Below are 10,400 nucleotides of genomic sequence, written 5' to 3' on the forward strand. Positions count from 1 at the left end.
TGCAGCAGTCACCAGATTTTTGGTCACACTTCACAATGACACTCATGGGGAAAAAACACCCCTCCAGAACTGCTTCAGAATGTGGTGACAATGATGAAATAAGTGTGTTCAAAGTGAGGAGAAGTATTCTGAGGGGATTTCATGGAAATGTGTGCTCTAGTGTGATTTTCAAAACTCTGAACACACATTTTTATCAGTCTTTGTATGTTTATACTTGATTCATGGATTCAATTATTATGCAAAGCATTATATATTATTAATAGACTATGATAAATAATACAATAATTTAAAAATACTACTTTTTAGAAGATGAGATCATTAAATAATTTCATTTAATCACCACACATGAATATTGACCTCAAGGTCTTCCCCAATCTAGAATCACTTTTCAAGTTCTCTAAAGTTTGCAAACCCATCATCATCTTATCCAAGTAGTGTTTGAATCTGTGCTTGTTGCCTTTTTAAATAAAATCATAGGAGCCTAATTGCATTATCTTAGGGCTACTTCTTCCCATATTTGTCTAATTGGCATGTGTATCTGTGATATTTACAGTGTGACCAAAAACTGACCTTTAGGGTTTTTATTTTTTAACATATCTAATCATTCGCATTTTCTGACACAAGAGAGCTACAACTGATGATTTATATTTATCTATACTTAAGGCTTAACTGCTGATTTGGTAAACATATACCCTGTGGAATAATTATCACAATCATGCTAATTATACCCTCAATATTCGCAACTGTGAAATTACACTCCCACAAATAATTACTAATTCATTGTTGACAGTGTTTTGTCTCTTTTTCAAATTGATTCTTCAGTGAATTTCTATGAAAATATGAAGCCAGGATACCAATGTCATTTTTTTCGCCCCTAAATAGTTCACAATTAATAGAAGTCAGAGATGAAGTATATCAAACACATGTATAAAGATTTGAATTTATGGCATTTTTTTTTTCTGAAAGAAGGAAATCACCACCTCTGAATGTGGATATATATGGAATGGTCCCCCTTTGTGACAACGTCCACTCATTTACATGTGTTTTGCATGAGTAGCATTTGGCATTAACCACAGCAAACCGGAAGCCCAGGCTGCTGAGTCCAGAGTAGAGCACTAGATGGTGTTTTTACCCAGATCGCGTTGATTTTTCCGTATTTGCAAATTTGACAACAAGACATTTCACTTTAATTGGTTTTGTGAAGCTGAACCATCTCTCCACACTTTTTTTTTTCTTTTTTCCTTGCAGTTCTTGGGATGATCACACGTGTAGTATGTGTGGCTTCCCATATCAGAGTAAGTAAATTCATTTTGATGTGAAAAGCACTTTGCCAGTCTGAGCTCTTATGTCACGCGAGGTGTCTGGGAGCTCCAAGGACCAACTCGCTCCCTTCAAAGATGTCTCGCTCCTTAATCAGCTTCCTGCAGAAATTTTGCATATGCCCAAGTGAGCCTTTAGTAATATTCTCAAGACTTTTGCTACCTCTGGAAAGATCCAGAACTATGTATATTTCTTCATATTCTTTCTTCTAATTAAAAAATTTATTATTTCTTTGATGTTCATGCCATCTAATCATTTTAGCAGTTCTTTGACTTCAATAGCACATCACTTCTGTTCTGAGATTTCTTTTTTGGCGTCTGTCATTACTTTAAAAGAGCATATTGACTAACTCGCCATTTATGAAATGTCACTTCTTTTCAATATCTAATGCTTTACTCAGACACCACACAGGCTCATATTTGTATATTCTGACTTTTTCACTCGAGGCTATCTAGGTAATTTCCCAAAGATGAGAAGTAACTTCTTTAGTAGTGGATAAACATGGGTGCCAATAGTTGGGTTCTGATTCTGGTTGATGCGAGCACCATATTTATGATGTGACTGACCTTAACAAAGTTCACTGAATTTGTCATTACTTACTCCTCCATATAATGAATTGATGCGCAGATTAGATTACATTGTATACACCCAGGTTAGTACATGACACACAGTAAGTGTTAACATCAGCAATTTACCTACAGGTTACATTAGGAGAGAGGTGGGGCCCCATAAGAAGAAGACATCATCAGGACTCAGAAGGTGTGGATCCTTATCCTGCTTGTAATCGGAAGGCTTGGATGTTCATCCTGTCTTAAGAATATCCTAGCTATTGCTGAAGCAACACGTTTTGGCCTTCTATAGTACAACTCTGCAAAAGAGCTCTCTTGGTATTTCTTTAGTCCTATGGATCTAGAGGGTTATTGTTATGAAGAAACAGTGATGTAAGGCTGAAACCTAGTCCACTTTCACATAAAAGTATGAGAAATTCACAATGTGTAAATGCCTGTGCTTCCCAAAAATGCCAATGAACATTTAAACACTGGCTTCTGGAGCCAGTGGCTTCAGTGTGACCTTATTGGGACTCCTGTCCTGGTAGTTGTCAGACTTCAGGCAAATTTCTTAAAATAGCTTCCTTCAGCTTTCTCTTCCATGAGATGAGGATTACAATAACAATCATCTAGTAAGAGTTAATGCTAAGAGCTTTTTAAAAACTAACAAATGGAAAACACATAGAACAATGTAGGGTACACAATAAATATAAGTCATATTATTACTAGTATTTTATTATAATTTATATTTAATTACCAAATTATACCAACTATACAGGCACTTTACTGAGTAATACAAGGTCAAGAACGTTGGTTTAAATGTGTTTCATAACCTCAAAGACTCTGTTTATTAAGGTTAATGTCAAGCAGATGAATAATTAATTCAAGATAAAATATGAAAAGAGATTAAATTTGAACCTTTTAAATTGTCCTTGAGAAGGAAGAAGCACGGAAAAAGTGAGATAGAATGAGGGGGATCAACATTTAAAACACACTGCAGAGCAAAACTGGCAGACGGTGAAGACAGATGACGGAAGAGGAAAACGTTCAGAGCAATCACAGATGGCACTGACCAGGCAGTTCCTACAGGACAGGCACTGGGGAAAGAGTTAAATATATCATCACGGTGGGAGACCATGTTTCCCAAACAGCACAAGACTATTCCCGATTCTGCAGGCCTCTCTGCAATGCGACTTCTCACTCACCCATGGAGAGGCGGAGCGTATTCCCCTCATTCAATCTGCTCTGCCACGCTGCCCATCTGATAAGTGAGATCAGCTAAGGCTGGAAATGAGCCACTTACGAGACCGGGCTGGAAGAGAGCTATGTCCTTGCTCTATGCTCCTTAGAAATCAGGTGTCAGGCTGCAAAGAGGCCAGAGCAGCCTCCTCAGAAGGCCACGCAGAGAAAAACTGAGGCTCCACATGGGCAGCCATTCTTACACCTGCCAGTCACGTGAATGCAGCCATTTTGGACCATCCAGTGATCCCAACTCCCCCAACAGTAACAACTTCCTGGTTAATCTACAGATTCGTGACTAATAATCACTTGTTTGAAACCACTAAATTTTGGGGTGCTTTGATATGCAGCAATAAACAAAAAAATGATATCTAATGTTTACGATGATCCTGTGAAGCTAAACATTTCCATTTACCTGAGAAATGAGAAAACTACATCAGTGAAGTTAAGCAATTTATAGAGTGCTACACAGCTCTTATGTGACAGAGCTGGGATGAATGTCATCTTTGTCATTTGAGTGAGGAGTGATTTACAATGCTGCAGCCAAAGCAGCTTTACTGGGACAGAACTAATTAAGGGGGAAAAAAAATCAGACAACTGTGTTTCCTACTGTTTCAACATGAGAACCACAAATAAAGCAAGGTAAATTGATAAAGGTGGCAAAGATGAAATTATGCAATAAATGGACTACAGAAACTTTCTCAGGAAATGAAGACAGCCTGTCAACCACCAGTTTTATTGCCTTGGGGGCTTTACTATTCTTTGAAGAAGACAGGAGCATTTTTGCAAAAAAATTAGACCAGCAGTGTGAAACTGTGGCACATGTGTCGCAGGGGTCCTTAGATCCCTCTGTGTTGGTCGGAAAGCGAAGTCACCCCAGCACTGTCGCAGCAGCTGAGCGTCAGACAACAGCACACACAGAGGCCATGCACATCCTCAGAGAGGGGTAGCAACCTCAGGGGTTGAATCACAAGCCATAACTCATTAGTGTTTCATTGCAATGTTGGGACTTTGTGATAAGTAAGTGGGTTTGGGGCTGCCATTTGGACACCAGGTCTCTAAAAGGTTTGCCATCTCTGGATTAGAGTTTTAATTCTACCACTCGTAAACTCCTAACAGTGAATTTAAGCCCTTCCCTTCATCCTCTAAGTGAAGGGGCCCTCTAGGAGGATCCCTCCCTTCCTTTCATATTTTGAGTGAGTATAGATGAAGACCCCTCCCTGTCCTAGGTTCTGAGGCTCCAGTGATGAATGATTCTACTACCCATATTGCCAAGGAATGTGCTGTAGTGTACTGTGTGTGCTCAGCGGACTTTCTCTAAAGGACAAAGGGAAACTCTCAAATGAGAGACTTTAAGTAAGGAAGTGACAAGATTCTGTAGACTTTCAGAAAGATCATGCTGGGTACCTTCCAGACAATAGACTGAAGGCCACTAATCTACAGGCAGGACATAAGTTAGCAGACTATGCTTACAGTAAGAGAAACTGGGAAGTTTCTGATGTGAGAGAAATTAAATTTTTTTAAATTAAAACAATTTTTTTCTTAGTACCGGGATCCAAGTTGGGTCCTTGCGCTTCCAAGGCAGGCAGCAGAACCACTGCGCTAAATCCCCAGCTCGATGTGAGAGAAATTAATTAGAAAGGAGGCACTGAGGAAAAGGAGAGGTTGCTGAATTCAAGATATAAAAAGCAGAGAGAATAATGAATGTGATACTCTTCTCCCTAGTAGAAAGTTGGTTATAAACCAATAATCTATAATCAATGAATATATCACCCAGCATTCTTTATGATTATTTTTGAATGGTATATATAGATAATGCTTAATGTAACAATTTTATTTAAACTTCTCTTCTTTTATTAAAACACTGAGTTTATTTATTACACATGTGTACTTTCATCTTCCACCATTTCCGTGCCTGACCATTATGATCACTGTCCTATCCTAACCTTCAGCAAACTGTTAAACCAAGCAAAGGGTGGGGCTTCACCTTTAGAAATTAAATGGGAATTTTTAAACAGGTATTTTAGAAAATACATGTTTAGCATAGGACCTGGACAACATTTGTGAAACATGGTAGGAGAACTGCCATTCCACATTCTAAAAAGCCAGGGCAAAAACTGTTACATAACTGAAATGAGATGGAAAATTTTAGCAAACCTTTTAAACATTTTTGGGGAGTGCTGCACTGGAAATGAATGAGCCTAGGACACCACACATGTTAGGCACGTGCTCTACCAGAGCTCAGATGTCCTCGAATGCCAGAGACCTTGAGCAGCATCCCGGTCAGCTATCTGGAAGGAATTTTTCACATAATCCTTCAGCAGGGCTTACACTTTGAAGAGAGAACCATCTTTATCTTTGCTTGCCTGTGCTTTGCTTCTACCGAAGAATTAGATACTTTGTTTTGGGAGGGTTTTTTTTTTTTTTAAGGATCTGGAATTTTTCATCTTAAAGTTGATGTCTTTGAGTCTTTTACATCTAGTTTAACTGTCTCATGTAGATTTATACACTGGGGCTATTTCTTCAGCTGTTTCCTCATCAAAATCTTCCTCCTCACCTTCTTCATCCTGATTTGCAGCAGGTTGTACTCCTTTCTTCAGAACCTGTTGCCTCTCCCAGGGGTAGATTGTTCTGCAGTTACCCTGAAGGGTTTTACATCTTTCTCTTCTTCCTCTTCTGACTCTGCATTTCCCTCCACAGCTACTAAGCACTGTGCACTGACAGGCACAAGTCCTAAAACACACTTCAACCTGAAGACCACATGGGACACGATTTCAAAGCCCTCAAAGAAACTGTGCGATGTAGGAACATTTTAAAAGTCACCACTGTCTCTGCACCGGGACTGCCTTCATAATTCATTAGCCCTGCTCGGACAATATACAATTAATCCTTTCAGCTGCACCTAAACTAGCCATTCTTAAGGATAACTGGCACTCATTTTCATCATTATGCACCATAAAGTGATATTGTTTGTTGGCGTTTAGTTCCTGAAGAGAGAGTTCTGGCAGCTCCTATGCACTGCATCTCAGTGGGAGGGGCGCACACTCACAAGGGAGGAGGTGGACAGCAATAAATGGCTACTCCTGCAAGGAACAGACCCACAAGGTGCACTCATGCCGCCGCTAAATACAGTAATTTAAAAAATACACCAAGCACTTACCATGCTATAGCCTCAATGCTAGTAAGCTTATATGCACTACAGTCTTTCAAAGAACACTGCGAGGTAAAATCTGTTATCATCTCACCTTAGATCTAAGAGGCAGGATTAGCCACAACATTTATTCTTTGATTGAATCAACAAGAATATATTACTTATGTCTTATGCACCAGTCATTCTCCTAAGGACTATGAAGGACAAGAAAAAAGGTACAGCACTCAGAGCGAAGTGGGAGAGTCGAACACTGGAAGGAGAAAATTCCACTGTGGAATAGGAGCATAAGGAAGTCTGACTCAAGAACTTTTTCCTTTTTGATGGAGGCGGTTTTGGATTGTGCAAAGGGACATTTTTACCCGAGTGGGAAACTTCTGCTGAAGTGAAACATAAACTCCATTGTTACACAGAAGCTGCAGCTGGGCCACCGTCCTTGGCTGGGCCATGAATAAGCTCCCCTAGTCGTGAAGGACAGGGTTACAGAGCGGGTAGTATGAGTCAAGGCTGTGCAGGTGAGTGTGACACTGGGGGAAGAGGGACTTCAGGCCACTGTCTTCCCCTTGTCCATTTGTCAAACCAGGCTCTATCACCCCAAGGTGGATGCCACATGGGCCGGTGAGAACCATCCTGGCCGACAGCTAACTGTCCACTGAAGGGACTGCTGGGATTATTTTGTCAATGATTCTTTCCTGCTTGCCTTAGTTTTTTAAAGACTTCTAACAGGGATGAATTTGGTCCTTCCCTCCTCAAACTAAACTCCCCCCAACTAGCTTTTGGATTTCCAAACCCTGGTCCTGGCTGCATATGTAATTAGCACAGGTGGAATCAAGATCATCATACTAAGTTGGAACTTTGTGGAGACCACAGTAAATCTTTATGGTCCAAGAAAAACGTCTTCAACTTCTGATACAGAAACTGTGGTGATATCCAAAGGTCACAGGTGAGATAGCAGGTTTCCGAAACACAGACTCACTAGTTTTCTAAATCTTACTTCTATCTATACGCCATTCCTCCTGATAAGACTACTGTTAAGTTTTGATAATCATTATTTTTCCCATTTTTTGCTTAACAAAAATTCCAGGTAATAAAATTATTCTATCTCTCTATGAAGACCTAAAAAGTAGTGTGAATTTAGTATAATAATATGATAGTAAATGTTCATATTAGCTCAGGGCATTTTTTTTTCACACTCATTCTTTCTTTGAAATTGTGAATAATAAGAAGGCTCTGAGGCACTGAGCAAGAGTTTGCTTCCGTTTGTACAGGAAAGATTTGTGGCCCGGTGGCTACAAAGATATTTGATTTCCACATGTCTAGGCCCAATCTCAAGAACTTCACGATACCCACTTCCAGGAGAGCAAGAGTGCCCAGGGATTTCTGTGTTGAAAAAGAACCCAGAAAAATTCCCAGTGAAAAGCTCCTACACAATGCTATGGATGGAATACTGAAAGGGGAATAGAAGCAATCTGTAATAGCTCAGCCTTGCATTGCCCTATTTATTAATAAAGATGCAATGTATATTTTGTAGGCAAGGTTTATCATACTAATTAACTAATTAATAACCTCTACAGAAAAGCCAGACTTGTCTGTGGGCGGCTCTGCTGAATTTTAACCACCTGGAAATCAGTGTGCCAAGTTATAGAAAAGCCCTTGTCCTCCACAATCAGCTCTGATTTAATCAGTGTATTGTATCATAGGAAGGGGAGAACTGTGGATTAACACAGAGAATAATATCCTTAATTCACATACAGTGCAAACCATTTTGCTAATTTAAATGAGCAATGTTTATGGCATTTTAAATTTGTGTGTGTGCGTGGTGGTTCTGGGGATTGAACCTAAGGCCTTGTGCACGCTAAGCAAGTGCTCTGCCCACTGAGCAATCTCTCCAGCCCCATGGTATTTTAATTTAATGGGAAAAAAATCAGTTTTGGTTCAGCTGTATCTACTGAACCAGAGAAGACAGCTTATTCTGGAGCCCAGGAGGAGGACAATGTGAGGAAAGAACAGGACAGAAAAGACTTTGGGTAATAATGGCTTTCAAGGCACTGATCATTTAATTGGATTTTGGAGGTGATCCATGATGTACTGAATTATTTCCACTGTGGTACCCTGCCCTCCAATGTCCAGTGTTTGAATATTTTTATTGCTTAAGAATGCCAAGACTGCAGTATGAATCCTGGTGGCACAGAAGTGGAGTTTGAGGTAATCCAGCAAAATGCAACTTGTTAGCAGCATGGCAGTAGGATTGGCCATTCTTATCATCTGGATTCTTGTTCAACTGCCTTGATACTGTCTCAAATACTGCACATACGCAGCCATAGTTGGCTGCAGGTATAAGGCCTGATCCTCCGAACAAGCCTGTGCAGATACTGGTGACAACGTTGCCATAAGACTGGGCATCAACATGACATCAAACTGTTGAGGTCGGGCCACCAGCTGCATCGTAGCATTATCCACAATCATGCTGTCTAAGGTGACATGAGGATAGCGGGATGTCACCTCCTTGCAGCAGTGGAGAAAGAGTCCGTCTCCTAGTTTCATAAGGTTGGCCTTGTGCACAGCTGTCACTTTTTTGCGCCCCATCTTCTGGGCCACCTGGAAGGCATATTCAGCAATGCGCCAAGACTCTGCCTTTGTAATGATCTTTAGGTCCTCAATCACTCCTTTTACACTTTCATGCTCTAGGTTGCTGTACTCACCCTCTGTGTTCTCCCAAATAACCAAGATGTCTATGCCCTGGTGACGGGTTTCCACGTTGGGCAGATTCTTAAAATGGGTAACACTGGCATAGAGATCTCGGGTAGTATGCAACATGTTGTTGTAGGATTGTGAGAAGGTGGCTGGGTGTAGTCGTGCCCTTTAGAGGCACAGAGTTTCGACGGACTGCCAGAATAGCATTGCAAATTTCCCCCAAACAACAAGTAGAGGTCACCCACACCTCCTTGAAGTCTACAGGCATGCACGTGTGTGAGAACACAGTCTTGACGTGCACCATAAGTTCGGGTCTGAGGTTGTCTCCAGGAATCATAGTCACTGTGTGCCATCCACCATACATGGCTGGTGGTGGGATTCGATGATAAAAGCCAGTGTTCCTCAATGGGATCACAGGGCCAAGTAGAATTGCCCGAGAATGGCCACGAATGGTAGGATGGAAAACTGCCTTCACAGAGCACCTGGCTGTTATCATCAGCATCTTCAGTGTCACCATTATTAAGCTGAGATTTAGTCAAAATCTCATGTGAAAATATGTGCTCCTCTTCTTGGATTGGGCTGGCTTCCTCCGGTGGAGTTCTTGATCCATATCCCTCTTGTAGGTCACAATTCTCTCTCCATTCTTGCATTCCATGTTTAACAGACATTGCGTGTTCAACAGAAGAGAGCTGAATGGGAGATGTGATGTGTTGCATAGTGAGAAGTACAAACATTTCAGAGTTGGATCATTCATTAGGTACATGAAATGTGCTAAGCTTTGTATAGTAAGTTTTTAAAAGTATACACCTTATTTGGAGAGTAGTTTTCGATTCACAGAAAAATGGAGTGGAATGCACAGACAGTGACAATATGCCTGCCCCAACGTAAGCGCAAACTTCCCCACAAAATCCTGCGGGAGAGTGAACATTTGCTGCAACTGAGTCAACGTGGACACATTATTATTGCTCACAGTCCATAGTTTACACTACTTTTCATCTTTTTAATTCATGAAGTTTACCAGTACATTTTAGTTATACAATATGCTGACATTCATCATTGGGATTGTGTACCTGTGCGTGATGTATCTTGGCTCTTATTTTTCCCCATTCCCCTGCCCTCCCTTCAACCCCTCCATCCCTCCCTATCTACAAAGCCTTTGTTTCCATTTTTTTCCTTTTCTCATATTTATTCATTTCCTTTCTTTCCCCTCTCCTTCCCACTTCCCCTTCCCCTTCCTCTTTGGACTTTTTCTTCCTATTTTACATGATCTATTATACATTATGATTCTCATCTATATTTTCAGTTTCTCACATCAGAGAAACTATTCAGTATTTACACTTGTGCCCTATTTATTTCACTTAAGAGTATTGCTTCAATGTGCATCCATTTGGCTATAAATATCTCTACTTTCTCACTCCTTATGGCTGAGTAGTCCTCCATTTTATTAAAAA

General features: G+C 40.5%; 2 protein-coding genes across 2 annotated transcripts in view; both read right to left on the minus strand.

Moving 5' to 3' along the window:
- Nell1 (neural EGFL like 1) overlaps window positions 1-10,400 on the minus strand; it is a 675,311-nt gene that overhangs the window by 125,112 nt on the left and 539,799 nt on the right. The gene's annotated exons all lie outside the window — the stretch shown is intronic.
- Window positions 8,244-9,358, minus strand: LOC104855325 (probable isocitrate dehydrogenase [NAD] gamma 2, mitochondrial). Its single transcript, XM_010614154.3, is given in 4 exon segments — window positions 8,244-8,509; window positions 8,511-8,649; window positions 8,652-9,088; window positions 9,090-9,358. Coding segments are annotated over 4 exon segments (1,002 nt in total). The 5' UTR covers window positions 9,314-9,358; the 3' UTR covers window positions 8,244-8,307.

This window comes from Fukomys damarensis, unplaced genomic scaffold (genome assembly GCF_012274545.1).
Source record: "Fukomys damarensis isolate Sample0158 unplaced genomic scaffold, DMR_v1.0_HiC HiC_scaffold_16, whole genome shotgun sequence".
Lineage (NCBI taxonomy): Eukaryota > Metazoa > Chordata > Mammalia > Rodentia > Bathyergidae > Fukomys > Fukomys damarensis.